This window comes from Tachysurus vachellii, chromosome 11 (assembly GCF_030014155.1).
Source record: "Tachysurus vachellii isolate PV-2020 chromosome 11, HZAU_Pvac_v1, whole genome shotgun sequence".
NCBI classification, from domain to species: domain Eukaryota; kingdom Metazoa; phylum Chordata; class Actinopteri; order Siluriformes; family Bagridae; genus Tachysurus; species Tachysurus vachellii.
Window position 1 is genome coordinate 14,663,298 of NC_083470.1, and position 17,817 is coordinate 14,681,114.

Below are 17,817 nucleotides of genomic sequence, written 5' to 3' on the forward strand. Positions count from 1 at the left end.
GTGTTCCTGATATTGTTCAGGGCTCAGACACACTTTCCCAGTTTAAATGTAGATTAAAAGTTCATCTTTTTAGTCAGGCATACACAGAATACTTCCTATAATCTTGTGCTCTAACACATCTGACCAAATGCACATTATCATCTGGTGCTTGCTAATATTATGAACAGCAGCTACGTTAATTCCTCTCCACTGCTTCTCTTTTTCTACCCATCCTAGGCATCCAGAAATTGCACCAGCTCCGATTGTCTTCCGTGCCGTGAAGATTTTTGACCTCCACTGAGATAATGCCAACTCTATGAGGATCCTGAGCTATCTAGAGATTTACCAGCTCCAGTTGGACTCTGCGATACTAAAGAGGAGATGCCAACTCCATGTGGTCTTTGAGGACAACACCCTCATCTTCAATACAACATTTATCAGAGTGTATATTTATAATCACTCCACCCAGTGTCACTCATATGAGGATGAGGTTCCCCTTTGAGTCTGGTTCCTCTGAAGGTTTCTTCCTTTACCATCTAAAGGAGTTTTTCCTCCCCACAGTCACTTGAGTCACCTAGACTTGCTCATTGGGGATAAATACAAACACATTTAAATATATCTAATATTAATCCTGAATTTTGTATTATATTAATCTTTATATTATTCTTTTTAATAATCTTTTGTTTTATGTTTATGTTCTGTAAAGCTGCTTTGAGACAATGTCAATTGTTAAAAGCGCTATACAAATAAATGTGAATTGAATGGAATTGAACAGTGACCACAGACACCCCCAGCTGTCTACCAAAGAATGAATTAAGAGGAACAAAGAAAAATTTTTGGAATGACCAAGTCAAAGTCCTGACCTTAATCCAAAAGAAATGTTCTGAAAGGACCTGAAGCAAGCAGATAATGTGAGGACACCCACTAACATCCCAGTGTTGAATCTGTCCTGTGACGAATTGGATAAAATCCTTCCAAGTCTTTGTTCAGGACGGATTAAAAGTTACCAGAAACTTTACATGCAGTTATTGCTGCACAACAGATACTGAAAGTTTCACATACATTTGCCAGTCACAGATATGTAATGCTATATCATTTCTATATAATTAAAGGAAGAAGCATAATATTTTTGGCTCATTTGTTTGATTGGGTTCGCTTTGTTTACTTCTAGGATTTCTGATGATGTTTTGGGACATATTTATAAGGGTTAGCTGTTAAATTCTATTTAATCACTTAAAGAAAACTCCGTCTGGGATAATATAAAAATTAAAGATTAAATTCTGATATATTGATATTAATATGGAATAATTACTGGATGACCTGGACCTTGGAATAACTTATTAGTCTATAAGCCAGGAAAAGGGTATTTAAAAAATAGCGTGGTATTGAATATTTTTAAATTGTTGTGAGGGTTTAACTTGGGCTCCTCACGTGTTTCTTTAATTGAGTGCAGGTTAATAGCGCCCTCTACTGACACGCTGTTGTATGTCACTTTTGTAACAAAATAAAATAAAACACTAATGTAAATTCCCCACATATTTAAATATATACCTAATATCCTTTTTGCCTATGAGTATTTCATCGTCTGCGGTGAGATGCGATAAGAAATGAGGTGCACAAAAGAGAAACGCTTAGAAATATAAAACTTCTTACAGCTCACCCCCCCCACACACATCATGAAATGGTACAACCCAAACATGGCCGCCTCCATCCTGCAACGCTTTCTCCTGTCTGTCAAGACAACGTCAAAATGTATGACTCCGTGTTTAAACGGTGAGTTTATAATTCAGCGTTTAGTTTAACCGTGTTAACTTTTCGTTCTCTCTTTCTGTTTGGAAGCTTTTATTTATTGTAAATACCCCGATACAGTATGGTTTGATTGCCAAGGTTGCTAGCTAGCTAGTAATGATATACTGGATTATGACATTAACACCAATGAGTATTTAACCAACCAACGAGCAAATAAGTATTTGTAATACTAAATTAAGAAAACACGAACCTCAGCTGTTAGCCAAGGCATAATTTTCGATCAGCTGGATGAAAATGTAGCTCTTCTTCGCCTAAGACAAAGTTGCTAGCTGTGACTGATCACAATGTCATTGGGTCTCATACGTTCCCTAAAGCCTTTTTAAAATGCTGTATGTGTAACTGTATGGTCATGTGTGTATGTGCCTGTGTGTATGTTACAGGCAGAAGATGTCTGCTCTCAGCAGCATATACCGACACCAGAGTGTGGGAGCAAAGAGAACACGACCCCCAAAACCTTGGTGAGCCCCTTTTCCCACATTTACCCATGTAATACCATGTAATACTGTTAACACAGAACATTGGTACTCCTTTTCCCCCTTACATATACGAATGCTTTCGTTTTATGAGGTAGATTCAAGTAGAATTCAAAGTTGAAACATTAGAAAGCTAATTTAAAAAATAGGAAATGCAGAAATGGGCTTGATTATTTTTTGCATGTTTATTATTTGTTGTGTTTGTGTGTGTTTTTTTTTTTATTTTTTTATTTTTAAATGTTTTCACTTCTCATTTTCAGCTAAACTGGCCTCTCTCATGGACAAGACGTATGAGAAAAAGTTTCCTGTTAGCTCATTGACAATATCACGGGTGAGAGAACAACATTGTTCGCCTGGACCTTCTACAAGGGCGTCATTAGTTATGTCTGCAAAGGGCCAGCGTTGCTTTGTCAAAACATTTTTAGTAAAAACAAGGATAAGCAGGTAGCACAGAGCAGAAATCGAGATTAGAGAGGATGTCGTCTGCAAGAGACTATAACAACGATCTACAGGGCAGACTGACATTACGTGGAAGTTATATTCTTGCTTGCCTCCCTTTCCTTTGTTATCTGGGAATCGTGTACATCTGTATCATGTACATATCTGTTGTGATGTTCACATTTTTTATGCGATTACTTATTGTGCTAAGCACAGTGTACATTACATTGATTTTAGTTTATTACATTGATGACTATTTTTAATATATGTTCAGGATATTTTATAAGCAACCTTATGTGAAATAAATTAGAATTAATGGGTATTTCTTATTGTGCTTTTCTCTTGTGTTTAAGAACAATGAAGGCATTAGTGTATATGTCTTAATCAACTGATCTCTGCTTTTTTTTTAAGTTTGTAGACAATATTTCATCTCAAGAAGAAATCGATCAAGCGGAATATTACTTGTATAAGTAAGTAGAAATCTTTATTTAATTTCAATTCATTTTTCAAACAACCATGGACAGAGATAGGTTGCACTAATATTTTTAATAGAAAAAGTAAAGCTCTAGCTCTAAACAGTTTCTTCCACTTCTGTGTTGTGAGGTTTAGACACAGTCCGAACTGCTGGTACCTGCGTGATTGGACTATTCACAGCTGGTTTCGACAGTGTCTTAAATATGGAGCCAGAGACAGAGCCCTGTACACACTCAAGAATAAGGTAGGAGTTTTTAAGATAACCGAGTTTGAAATGTCATGGATTTTTTTTTTCTCACTGAACACAAGTTTGGTGTATTATGGCTAGGTATACATTGCTTTTGGCTAGGTATACACATGGCACAAAAATTTGACATTTTTCATTTCCCTTCATCAAGGTTCAGTTTGGAATGTTTCCAGATGAGTTCACATTTAATATCCTCATTGATTCTTACCTAAAAGATGAAGACTACAAGGGTAGGATAAAGCAGGAAAAGTTGGAGTTTTTTTTCCTTGCTTTAATGTTCAAATGTTAAATCTCTTAAATTACTATTTGTTATTTTATCAACACAGGAGCCAGCTCAGTTGTTGAAGAGGTGATGCTTCAGGAAGCTTTTCACCTCCCCACGACACAGATCTTATCATTGTTTGCCCTGAGCAAATATTTAGCAACCAAACCGGACCTTTCCGTATGTACCTCCAGTATATTTTGACATCTCCATAATATACACAATAGCTAATATGATTAGATTTTAGTAAGATTTGAAACCACATACAAATTTTAGGTATTTCCGGTTGTTATTGGTTACCTGTCTGAGCAAAGCCTTTCACATGAAATGTCATCTGACCAGCAAAGCAAATAATCTTTGCAAAAGGTTGTAGTGCTAGTTTGTTCAAGGTTATAATTTAAAATTGTCATTAAAGGTTAAAAGGCATTCACAAACATATTTTCATGCAGTCATCTGATCAGCCAATCCTGTGACAGCAGTGCAGTGCTAAAAACATCTGACACAGGTCAAGTGCAATTATTGTTCACATCAAATATCAGAATGGTGGAAAAAATGTGAAATCCTCCGAATCTTGATTTGTCTGTGCCTATGATGGCTTCAGATTATTGTTCTTGGTTGACAGGAGTGGAACCCAGTATAATCTTCTGCTGTTGCCTGTTCAGTGAAAGGTTCCACATGTTGTGCATGCTACTCGCCATGGTTGTCAGAGTAATTATTTAAGTTGCAAAATCTGGCAGTTTAAGACATTATAACCATTTTTCTTCTGACCTCTATTTGCGTTTTGTTTAAAATTTATTTTTTCAAATTTAAAAATTAATATCCCAGGAGATCAGCAGTTTCTGAAATACTCAAACCAGCTCTTCTGGTATCAACATCTGTGCCATGATCAAAGTCACAGATCACACCTTTTCTTTTTTCTGATGTTTGATGTGAACATTAACTGAGGCTACTGACCTGTATCTGACAAAATCTTTATTTAAATTATTAGTCAAGTTCAGCCAAGATGTTTTCCTTAAAAAAATATCAATGAATGCAGGGCACAAAAAAAGTGTAAAAATAGTTTTATATGTAAGAGCAAAAATGGTATGCATTGAACATTGTATCTGTCTATTATTAGTAGTAGTAGTAGTAATATATAAGCCAGACTGCTGTAGGTTGCATATGTCATCTTATGTGTACGTGTTCACTTCAGTGCTGTAACAGTTATTGGTAAAAATGTATCAATAAAGATGGACTGTGCTTACTGCTTTGGGTTTATAATATAAATATAAATGTAGTTATATTTCCCTTTCTGTACTAGTAGAGAGGACATAGGCCTTTGCAAGTTGCACAATGATTATGTTGAGCAACAAAATTGAAAATCCGTTTTTGCTTGTTAACAAATTGTATCTGTGAGGGTGTTAAAGAGGAGGGCTCCTTTTTAGACTGTCCTATTTTACAAGTACAGTATGTCATGTATTTTGTACAATGGTCTACTAAGTATATTTAATGTGCTTTTGTACGAGAATGACACTTTCTCGATGTTATAATTTTAGCTGCTTCACCTATTCTTTTAAACATTTGTGCAGTGGCAGGAGGAGAGGAACGTGGGAGCAGCTCTTCTGTTAGCTGGACTGAAGCAGGAGAATTCTGTTGGCCTCAACGCTCAGTTACTTGGTCATGCACTCATTGGTGTGTATTCTTAAAACAAAGGATACAGATTACACGGGCTTATGTACAGCTGTATTGTGCACATCTAAATTTTACATCGGGCAGATGGGAACTACAAGTAGGGTGGAGCCTAACACAGTTTGAGCAGTTGAGGGTTTAAGGACCTCTATATGATTTTGAACAATTTTTACTTTATTTATGTGATGAACGTGTTGCAAAACAACAGTTTTTGTAAAAATGGCACAAGGTGCATTTGTTGCTTTCTTATATTTTGGTCTGTAGAGTCCATGCCGCTTATTGCAATAAATTGTGCAATTATCATCCTTTCATCAGGTAAGGTGGAGATAACCAGAGGAATCCATTCAGTGTTTCACAACATGCCCTTGATGTGGACCCCAGGATATCTCAGTAAAAGCCTGCTTGTTATGGAGCAAGTGTGCAATCATGCTGGAGATTTGAAACTATGCAAGGAAATTGTGAGTATGTAGTACAGTATTAATTGCTCACATCTGTCTCCTTAAGTGAAAAAAGGTGCATTTTACATAATGGAAAGTTAACTGTAAATATCAAACGTTTAAAAAAATATATATAATAAAAAATTCACAAATCTTTAGGTGCTGCCCCTTTCAGTAATCTCTCTGAGAACATAGCAATTTAAAGGTTGCTGCCTCCCTCTCACTGATGAACAAATAAGATAAACAACAGCCTTCTAAGCAATCAAAATCTTTGCTCATTACAGAAGAAAATCTCTTGGCCTGGCTCTGAATGACTATATGCATTGTGCTGTTACCACATAATTGGCTGATTGCTTACCTGCATAAATGAGTGGGAGTACACATATTGCTATTAAAATGGACAGTAAGTGTATTGTGACAGTGTGTTGCACTACTAATTGTACTACATTTGGTTCCAAAGCTCAAAGTTTATTTGTAGTTGGCTCTTACATATATTATCTGTGTCTCGCTTGTATTTGCTTTTAAATAAAAGCATGTGCCAACTGAATACTACATCCCGGTTCATATGTGAATATGTATTTTTCAGCTTGACTACATGCAGATGATTCTGCAGGAACTCATGTCAATACTTGCTTCTGAAGCAGCAGAAGAGAAAGCTGCAGAAAACCAGGATGTTACTATAGATGAAGAAGATGAGCTTGAAAGAGCCAAACTACCAGAGTACATAGATCTATTCAAGGTTAGTGTTTGGTCATAAAGAGATTTTACCCTATTAATACACACCTATATGTCTTACTCTTAGTCCTAAAGTCTTGATAAAACCTCCATAATAAAATAGCTTAAAATATGTTAAATGTTATTAGTTAAAATAAACATCTGGTTTTAGTTTTTTGTTGTTTTTGTTAAAAATCAAAAATGTTAAAAAGCTGAACATTTAAATTGATTATTTCTTTTATTGGTCTGCTGTGCAGAAGCTGAATGAGCAGCTACACGCACAGGGGAAAGTTGAGACTCGCAGTCTAGATACACTTGTGTCCATCCTGGCTGAAGGGAATCTGAGGACCTGTCAGGAGCTAGATGTGGCTCAGTACGAGAAGAAAGTTGAGGCCTGGGAAGCAGAGCGCATGCAGCTCATCCAGAGAGAAGAAATGATGAAGCGTAAAGCTGAACAGGAGCATTTAGCCACAAAAACTTCCCAGGCAGTCCAGTGACACTCGGGTCATTTCATGTTTGTTTACAGTGTCCACAAAATAAGAGATTTCTGATGTTTTCCATACTCTGTAAAAGTATAAATAAATAATTTGAAAAAAACCACCAAGCTAGGATTTATAGACTCGTTCATTTAGTTTTTATTCGTATTTGTGCCAGATTGCATAGATTGCTAGCCAGAAAGAAACATATCATGGTGTCTTGACTTTTGTCTTTCATATCTTAGAAAGCTACTACTTTGGAGGTCAGCCAACACCACATATAATTGATTGATATTTAGTTTAATAGGGGTGATTCTGTGATTCTTCTACTGAGCTGCAAGCCCCAGAAATCATAATTTTCAATACTCACAGTGAATTATCACTCTGTCCATAGCCCAATAATCCCTAACTGTCCCTTTTTTCTGTTTTTTATTCACTTATTCTACTTTCTCCAAATGTTGAATTTGCATTTGGAATCTGTTTGTTAACCCACAAAGAAATGTCACTTGCAGTGATGGAAGCCTTCATTAGGCTGAAAAATGAAACATATCCAGCAAGAGATAAGAAAAACATCTGGTGTGGCCAAACCAAACATACCCGTAAGATCAGGAAAAACAGCAAGTAGGCATATCTGTGTCAGTTAACAATCAAGAAAAACTTCCCCACAGTAAATACAGAAGGCTGTAAACCATTGGAAAGTTTTAAAACCAGGTCATAAAAAAACAGATTTTTGTTTAGCTCCATTACACTGTTGTAGATTGTTACAATGACTTTAAAATTGTAAATGTCCAAATATGTGTACCTGACTGGCCACTATATGGCCAAAAGTATGTTGCTACCTGACCATGAAACACTTATGTGGGCCTTCCCTTAAACCTTTGCCAGAAAGGAGGCAAATAAATGTCTAGAATGTCTTTATATTGTGTAGCATTACAATTTCCCTTCACTTAAATTAAGGAGCCTAGTTTTAGCAATGCCCCATAGCATACCTGCACCCCAGGCCTTCTCACGCAACATCAGTGGCTAAACTGACTAATTCTCCTGAGGTTGAATAAACACAAATCCCTTCAGCATTCCAAAATCCTGTAGAAAGCATTTGCAGAGGAGTGGAGGCTGTTATAGCTGCAAAGGAACACCAACTCCATACTAATGTCATGTCTTTAAAAAAGTTCAACATATAGGTTTCATGGTCAGGTGTCCACATACATTTAAAACATAAAGTATATGCAGGGTGTATTCTTTTTTCCACTGTTCAGAAACATTTGACTCATTTGACTAATTCCACAGTGCAAATTCCACTACTTAAAGTGGCTGAGATTTAGTAAAATTTTTTATTAAAATGCATTTTACATTTGAATTAGGAAAGACAGGCCTCAAAGTGGATCGATCACTACACATCTGTAGCACAGCTAAGCTCATAAGGCATGCATGTTAAGATTGTTAAGCAAAGAAAGCATCTGGATATCAGATAATCCGCACTACAGATTTAATTCATAATTCTTATTGCTTCATCTTTACACCCACTTTACAGATTATGGACTATTCTTGGTATACTATGTGGAAATAAGTAAGGAAGAAAATATTAATTCTCACAGTTAAACTTTGAAGAAGCCTTCTCTTGGGAGACTATCACTAATTTGTAGAGCCATCTTGGGCCACTTCTGCATGCAGGACATTTAAAGCTTGTTTACATTCTTAGGTTGGGGCATGTAGATCCAGACCACAAGTTTTAAATACTGTTCACTTACAAAGTCTGAGATGCCTCTTGCTTTTGTGTTCTTTAACCAGTTTCACTATTGACCAGGAAGAGTTTTTAAGACGATTATCTGTTTGTTAATCTACTGCTATGTCTTAAACACCTGCCAGGAACAACATTAAAGCCTAAAATATTCCCACCAAACAGCCCTAAAGCATCAAAGATTGGCCACACATATTTTAGTTTGGGTATGTGGACATTTCCATGTATTCAGTCCCCTTGTTTCCACCAGAAATGCTGATTGTGTTCATATGGCTAGAAATGTTTTGGTCTCATTTGACCACAACGGATGATTCCAATTGTAGTATGTTTAGTAATGTTGAGATGCTGCATCTGTATGAGGACAAGGAGTTCTTTTTTTGTAACCCTCCAAACACTTGTTTTTATGGGGTAGCATCTGAAAATTAATTCTTAAACTCCTTAAACAACTCCAACCTCACTATAATACTTTCTGATGTTTATTATATACAGTCAATCTTCTGTTTCCTGAAGGGGGTCAACAGTTATCCAGTTAATTGTAAGTCATAAGGCCTCTTTTCTGCACATTTTTGTCCTATATTTTTGTCCCTACCCTATTATGAACTGTCACTTGAGACTCACAACTTAGGAACAAAATGAAGAAAAGACCAGACTGAATGTGGAGAATCCATTTAGTTTGGTTAAAGGAATATTTAAGAGCGTTTCCACATAATCCGATTTATGGTCTATTAAATGTGATGTTTCACATATGCTGAAGGAAGTGAGTTAATATCCATCCTTTTCCCAACTGACAGATTCTAAATTAGATGCAATGTGGGCCTTTTCATTCTGTAATCACACTATGATGCAAAACCGAGTTTTAAAACAGTGACAGTATTTAGTGTCAAATATTACGTCAACTTTCAAGATGAAGCTGGTGGATTTTGGATGAAAAAGCATACATAGCCTTCTGTAACCTTCCTGTACAACCTAACATTGATGTAGCTTGGTTTGTCATTGTTGAACATAATAGATCTATATCTGCTCTATATAGAATTTCTGTCATTTCTATAAAAAGACACTGTGATCAAAACATACTTTAGACATGTTACCGCCATCTGGAACACTGAGAACATATTTACAGTTCAATATACTCAAAAGACTGCTCTTTACAGCTACTGTAACACTTGTGATTCTACTGAATTAACATAGCATAACAGTATTTTTTTAAGACCAGTGGACTATTGTTCTGTCACTGTTCTTGTTTTTTTTAGCTTGCTTTCTTTCTTTCTTTCTTTCTTTCTTTCTTTCTTTCTTTCTTTCTTTCTTTCTTTCTTTCTTTCTTTCTTTCTTAATTTTATCAGGTTCTTTGTGTTGCTTGTTCAAAATGTTTGACTATTATATACACTATATTTAAGATCTTTTATGGCAATAAAGGAATGAAAGTATATTATTATAAAAGTATATATTAATGAAAGTATATTATTATAAAAGTATAATGAAGACACTGAATACACAACAGTTGCTTTCTCACTGCTATCATTGTTCTATACAATGCCAAAGCAAACTGTATGCTAGAAAATACAACCAGCACGAAAATTTGCTGCTTGATTTTTAAAAGTTGTTTACTTGCTGTTTTCCTTTTTTTTTTTTTAATGTTTTCTAATTTTTTTTAAGAAAGCTTGCTTTGGCAAATAAAAACTCTTGATTATCATTGCCAGCCCTCATATTTGAAAATGACTTTTTGAAATGACCAATGCTTTTTAAAATAGTTAATCTTTCTTTACCTGTTATATAGTGTGAATGTAAAATACATCACTTTTCTAGTTTAAATTGTTTGTCCGAGTTTGGACCATATCAGTTTGGCTGCCAGGAAATTCTATAAATTTACAGGGTAATGTGTGGCTTTTTAAGACAGGGAATGATTACTCATGCATGTTGAAATACAGTATGCTTTGTATTTCACAACTGTGGAATAATGATAGGAACGATGATTTCACAACTATCATGGGACAAAAATAAAACTGCTGTGATTGTTTTATGCCACATGCATTCACAGGAAAGGTGAGTAATAATGAGCTGTGCTGTTTCTTACCTCCATCCTTGCTAATAGTAAATCTATAGATAATACTGTCCTAATAGGCAATATTAAGTCTGGATATCATTTTTTAAATTTTGTTCATTTTGTTCATATTTCTATCTTCAAATACAAAACCAGTGAGTCATTTAATCTGTATCTGGTAAACCAGTTATTTATTGATACAGTTATTCCCAAATAATTGTATAGAAAATAAAGTTGCCTGAAAGCTTATGTTTAAAGTGTATCACAAATATATTCCATTGCATAAAGTTATATATAAAAAATAGGTGATACTCTCAAAGACCACAGGTTTAAAAAGGGAACGGGAACTATTATTATACACTTTGCCAAGCAGCCAACAAATGTGTCTCCACATGTTGACTACTACAAAGGAATAATTGTTCCCTGTTCTTGGTAGTTGTATGCTTATAAATAGAATAGCCTTTGGAAAAATGCATGAAGCCCCAAATGATAAATTGAAACCTCTTACCTTTCAAAATTAAGCTTGGCTCACTGTTAAAGTGATCATATCAATCGCAATAAATGTTCAAAAGGCTCCATAACTGTGGTTTTTCAGAGGTTTTTCTGAATTTTCCTACATATTCCCCTGACATTTACACCATACACTATCTAAATAATGTGGAACAAATTATTAGTAAATCCATGTCTGGCTGTGTCTCAAGAATCTGTTAGATAGAGGTTTCACATGCTTTTCATGAGGTTGCACATATTCTGTATAGGCAGGTTTATGGAGGTCCCTTGCTACCTTTCTTACATAATTGAGGGTTGGCAGAACAAGAATTTGTGAAGCCAAACATTCAGCATTCATTTTGACTGACATACCTCAGTAATTAAACACTTTAACTGGGAGTGAATACAGGCAGTATGCATGCTGCACCATGTCACAACACTGAGGAACTTTCTTTGAATTTCTTAAAGTTTTTTAGGCAGAGAGTATTTTCTATTTGGCAGTCGAGCTAATTGAGTCAGTGGCACTCATTTCATGGTTTGTCTGGTCTATTCCTAATAACACTGTGTTTATCTTGGAAATCAGGCTTCTCTTTGACACCTCTTTTAAATGATTGACAGTGTTTTAAGAACCTCGTTATCATGCCTGTTCCGGAGTAAGCAAAGACAACATGCCTGAACAACTCCAATCCAGTGCTCACACATGCATGACTACAGAGGTTTTTAAACAAGTAATTCTTGCTCATTTGGAAGCGTGCACATATGGAACAGGTCTGTTGATGATACAGTCATTCTGGGACTTTATTCCATTTATTCGTATCTGAACAGTAAACATTGCCTACTTTCTTATCACAGAGATTAAATCATCATTATTAAGCCCTTTTTACTGTTCATCAAATATTGCCCCACCTTTACTCTGTGACTGTGGATGATAGTCTAAAATGTCATTCCTGTCATGTCCATCATTCTCTCCTTATTTTCTATATAGTACACTTTGTAGTTTTAGATAAAATATGAATATCATCTTGTTGTGGTGAACTCTGTCATGTCTAAATATGAACAGATTAAGACTGCATGCTTTTCATAAACCTTCAATATTTAACATTATTACCATTATATTTCTTATTATACTTTAGACCTTAAAGGGAAACCTACCTAATTCTTTCTACTGCGAGTAGTACAAGATCTCACGCCCTTCTACTCATAACAGGAACACCCCAGGGCTGTAGACACTGTTTCTTTTTCCCTTCTCTATTCACAAACAGATTCACTACTTATAACTCAGCCTATTTTCAGATAGTCTCCCCCTGTTATTGGACAGTGAGGATGTATCTCTTAATGGCAGGTTAACTGTGCTGCAAGCTGTGCATATTAATGCTTAGAAAGTTCACATCAGAATTAACAACCAATCAATGACCTCTATTAACTCTAAGCTTTAAAATACACATTGCGATATAAATACAAATTAAACACTAACAAGAGTTAAGCTAACTAGTTCAGACTAACCTGGCTGAGACTCTAATTTACTTTAGTAAGTTGACTAAAGAAGTACAGCATTGACCAACGTTAATATTTTCCTAAAAAAATATGACACAGGAAACTTAATTAATTCATTAGTTATGTGAAGCTAAATTTGACATTTAAAAGTAGTAGTAGTTTTATTTTTCCAGTTATTGCCCTGTCCTGCACTTTATTATGTGCTTTTAGGTCTCCAACAACATCTTCTTGGACCTGTCAGACCTGCTTTTTGCTAACTGTCAAAATAGTGAAATAAATAACAACAAATAATAAATAATAGCTACAAACCACAAAGTTGAAATTCATTCTAGAATCACATCAAATTGATATTATTTATTAATCTGGCTTCATGCAAAGGAATTGATCATTCTGTCACAATCTCTTAATGGGTAACCTTAACCATGCTAAACATAGCTGGATTTAATTTACTTGTAGTGTATTTATATTATATTGATGCTATGCTTTTGATCTGCGTTAGAGTATATGAGGCGGGGCAAACCTGTAACACTTAAGACTTCTATACACTCCCCCAACGCGCCTGCGCCAAATTAAGTCCCGTGCGTCGCAAAAAAAAATAAGAAAGGAAAGGAAGATTATTTTACTTGTCTCTTTTTGTTATTTTTCTACTTTTTCACACTGTTGATCAACTCAATATTCTGGCTACCCAAAGGCCACGTTTGTCGGGGCAAAATCTGGGTTCTTTTAAAGAAACAAAAAAATGGCACAGCCCATCGACGGAGTTTGGTGAACCAGCCCAGGCGCGTCCAGAATGTACAACAGTACTGTCTCACTACTGAGGATGGAACCCACCGTGCCGGTGGTCATGTTCATATTCGGTGTGGTGAGCAACTTGATCGCCATCGTGGTGCTTTGTAAATCCAGAAAAGAGCAGAAGGAGACGATATTTTACACGTTGGTGTGCGGCCTCGCGGTCACAGATCTTTTGGGCACGGTGCTCGCCAGTCCTGTCACTATCGTCACGTATGTGAAGGGCTCGTGGCCGGCTGGAGAGCCTCTGTGCCAGTATTTCGGATTTGTCCTGCTCTTCTTCTCTTTAGCCGGCCTGAGCATCATCTGTGCCATGTCTGTGGAGAGGTATGTGGCCATAAACCACGCATACTTCTACAACGACTACGTTAACCAGAGGCTGGCAAGTGCCACGCTTCTCGCCATCTACCTCTCCAACGGGGTTTTCTGCGCTCTCCCGAGCCTTGGTTTCGGCCGCGTTACCAAGCAGTATCCAGAGACATGGTGCTTTCTAGACTGGAGGACTGAGGAGAATATACATGCCGGCTTTTCGTATATGTACGCCGGGGTCAGCGTCGTCCTCATCCTGGCCACAGTCATCTGTAATGTGGCAGTGTGTTGCGCACTGATGCGGATGCACCGCAGGTTTGTACGGAGGATGTCGCTGGGCAGCGATCAGTGGAGAGCCACAGAGGTCGGTAGGAAGCGCAGCTGTAGGCGATTGGCAGGAGCGGAGATCCACATGGTCGTGCTGCTCATCGCCACATCTGCCGTGGTGCTCGTTTGCTCTATTCCTCTGGTCGTGAGTATTTCATCCATCTGCCTATAATTGCACAACCTTATGGCACACCTTGGAAGTTTTTTTGGATAGTTAAGGGTTTTTGTTTCCTAAAAAGGAACTAGTTTCCAAATAGGAAATAGGGATTTAGATGGTTTTTTAGTTTAGGTTTTTAGAGTTAATCATTTTGTTGTTGTTTAAGAATGTAGACCAATATAGCTTTAACATAAGCTTTCAACACACAAAAACCTACAATTTTCAGACTTTATTTTTTTTTCAATGTTATATTATCTGTCTACCAATTATGATAAAAACAAAACATATGTACATATCCCTTCATACGTTTCCGCAGCAGTAATTGTGCTGTAGAAAGGGATTTGTAACGCTTTATGACATTTTTTGTTCTGATTTATTATTCTAATAGATTAATGCATAGGGTTAAATCTAGAAATCTTAAGCATTTCTTAGGTTGTGCCTCTGGGGGACACAGAAAGGTTATAAGGTTATCTTATCAGAAAGGGTTCCAAGCAGAGCCTTTTTTCGAAGCTAAAAGCAATTAATCATTCTGGTAACATTTGATGAGTCTAGAAGTTGTATTCTATTTTATGGTCAAATAGGTTATTTGTAGGCTATTTTGCTCAGTGGATTTTTCTTGATAAGCCATGTTTAGAGTGGAGAGCTGCATGGTTATACTTTCCCATGAACAAAGAGACTATATCCTGCACATGCACAGTAAACACCACAGTTTAGACTTGCATAAGAAAAGTAGATATTTGCAACTGCCCTGCTGTCACAACTAACACAAGCTTCCCTAGTCAATGCGATTAAGCTGTCAAGTAGAGTAATCTTGTAGTGCATTTTTGTGTTTATACTAAAGAGAAAGACAACATTTTTGTTTATTGTTCATGTTTGTTTAAGTCAGCAGTGACCAGAGATGATCACATAAATTCATTTGTGATACACAATACAAAATAATTCATGCCTAATGATGGCAACTAAAAAATGTATTCAGTAATTTTGGAAATACATGAGGCCTAAAATCAAGAGTTTCATATGAAATGTTAACATCTTTTATAATTCTGGTGGGTGATGGCTAACAATGTGTATTCCCCAATAAAATAACTGGTGCTATTCTGTTAATTAGAAAGGATCAAGCAGTTCTATTGTCTAGGTTTTAGAAAGCTGATGCACTGTTGATAAACTCAATCAAAGCTGAAGCCTTTCACGTGTGGTAACTTTGGTAGCTGTCTAGCAGCTCTAGCGCAGTTGCCAGGTCTATAGTGACTTCGATTAACTCATAAAAATATTTTCTGCATATTTTTAAAAATTTGCAAAAACATTTTGAAAGAAATAACCTTTTTTCAAAAATTAAAATCTAAATTAATGTCACTATGCAAAGTATTTTGTGTACTTTGCACATATATAACACAAATCATATTCATAATCATAATCAAATACAAATAACAAAACTTGCCATTCAAATGCACTTTAAATACATTTATCCCTGGTAGTCACAACATGTGATTAAAATCACATGTCAAACATTGATGTGTTAAAGATAGGGCAAGGCATTATGCAAACAGGAACTTAAGAGCAAAAACTATTTCCACATTTCCATACCATGCATGTGTATTTTATTTTGTGGTACCTCTTTAAAATATAAGCATCTAAAATTATTTAGTTTTTTACTGTAAAAAACATTTTACACTAAACAGTAAAGACAAATTATCACAGTACTGTCAGTTTTAAAATTCAAAATGTTTAATCTAAGACAGTGGTTTCCAAGTCCAATTTTGTGGAACTTATCCTGTGTAGCTGCCCTACTGCGACTAGGTAAGTGATAGGCCATTAAGGGGTTAATAATGATCTATCACTTGGATCTGGTGTAGCAAACTGTGATAGCCAGACAATCTCCAGGACTGAAGTTAAAGGATACCTAAATATTTTGTGTGTAATTAATGTTTTTGGTGAGTAGTGGGTAAAATATTTTATATGTTGAACAAAGCAAATAATGATCCTAATTTAATTTTCCTAGTTTTGAGTTTATGCTTTCTTCTGGAATACTCCCATATAATTGTTAAACATTTTGTCTATAGGTGCAGGTGTTCATCAATCAAATATATAAGATTCCAGTGGAGAAACGTTTAGACAAAAACCCAGATCTTTTGGCCATACGATTTGCTTCAATCAACCCCATTCTAGATCCTTGGATCTACATACTACTCCGGAAAGCCGTCTTCATCAAACTCACAAAAAACATCAATTATCTGTTCTGTAAGATCATTGCACGTGGGCAGCAAAAGCAGGCCAATTTTCACTGGCTGGAGCAACAGCGAATGTCATCCATTATCTCCAAAGACTCTATATCACTTGTGTCTCGGAATTTGAGGGATGTCAGAAGCACATCACAGACCTTTCTTTATCTCTCTACAATAACTGGGCCCTACAAAGACACCTGCAGTTCAAGTCACATTGGGTCCTCTCCTTATTCTTCCCAACAACTTGGCACAAAGTTCTCCAACAGGAACAGTTCAGAGAATGAGGGAGAAAAATGCACTATTAACCACACATGTCATCCTTCATGCTTTAAAGAACCGGATACTAACTAGCATTGTGAATTTCCAGGAGAACGTATTTAGTCTAAAACGCAGGTGCGGTGACATCTGTAAGCCTATTTGCATTTGTAAGTATTTTTATTTAATTGTATTTGTACCATTTTAATGGCAGCTGAAACATGAGGGTTTTTTCCACATAAAACTCTCAAATACTCTAAAAATCCCCTATAACCAACTGCATACAGTATTGATACATTTATTGTCCTGCAGGGTTCAAACTGGTCACAGGATAATTAGAAATAAGCTATGCACAAACGAACTTAACAAAAATGTTTGTTTTTAAAATCAGAGTAGTTTTTGAGCATTCCACTTACCAAAGAAATGTTATTTTCTTGCATAAATAAATGTGAGCTGCAATGTGACTTTAATTTAAGCCTCAGTAAGCATGTTGATGAGCTCAAAACATTCTTTGCAAAATATTATGTTATAATGTCATAAGAATAAGAGGCTACTACTACTAGAAAATGTGTACAGAAAATTTGATTGCTTTCTTTTTTCTTAGTCATTCAATACATTGTATATTTTCACTAATAAATTTTGAAAAAATAACTTGTTTTATATATCTGTTTTATGTATAATTTAACAGAAGAAGGCTAACCATATTAATCAACTAACCCAATGGTCTAACCCCCAATATCTTACAAATTTTTTTAGTCCTCAATGATCATACTAATCTTTACATAAATCTGCACTTTTCTTACAAGGTTAAAGTTGCCTAATAATCTTTGTACTGCTTGAACGTGTCAAAGTGCATGTATAAGGAAGTACAACTTTAATTTCCTGAAGCTATGCAACTTTACTTATTCCCATTCCTGCTGAGTTTGCTAAACTGAAGTTTTCACACATGATATTTGCCTAGAATTTATTTCTGTGCTATAGATTCCCAGTGGATGGATGTAAAATGAATAACATACTTTCAT

The 17,817-nt window shown here is 35.8% G+C and overlaps 2 protein-coding genes across 2 annotated transcripts; both read left to right on the plus strand.

The window, feature by feature from the left end:
* The first annotated feature begins 1,647 nt into the window (after window positions 1-1,647).
* mrps27 (mitochondrial ribosomal protein S27) lies at window positions 1,648-7,105 on the plus strand. The gene is made up of 11 exons (XM_060881203.1): window positions 1,648-1,752; window positions 2,169-2,246; window positions 2,522-2,592; window positions 3,111-3,169; window positions 3,303-3,417; window positions 3,572-3,650; window positions 3,747-3,862; window positions 5,251-5,353; window positions 5,666-5,808; window positions 6,374-6,526; window positions 6,759-7,105. Exons 1-11 carry the CDS (start codon window positions 1,656-1,658, stop codon window positions 6,996-6,998), a joined length of 1,254 nt encoding a protein of 417 aa, XP_060737186.1. The 5' UTR covers window positions 1,648-1,655; the 3' UTR covers window positions 6,999-7,105.
* A 6,166-nt stretch (window positions 7,106-13,271) lies between these two features.
* On the plus strand, window positions 13,272-17,391 carry ptger4a (prostaglandin E receptor 4 (subtype EP4) a). Its single transcript, XM_060882172.1, has 2 exons — window positions 13,272-14,306; window positions 16,379-17,391. The coding sequence occupies exons 1-2, from the start codon at window positions 13,527-13,529 to the stop codon at window positions 16,889-16,891; spliced, it is 1,293 nt and encodes a 430-aa protein (XP_060738155.1). The 5' UTR covers window positions 13,272-13,526; the 3' UTR covers window positions 16,892-17,391.
* Window positions 17,392-17,817: the final 426 nt, after the last annotated feature.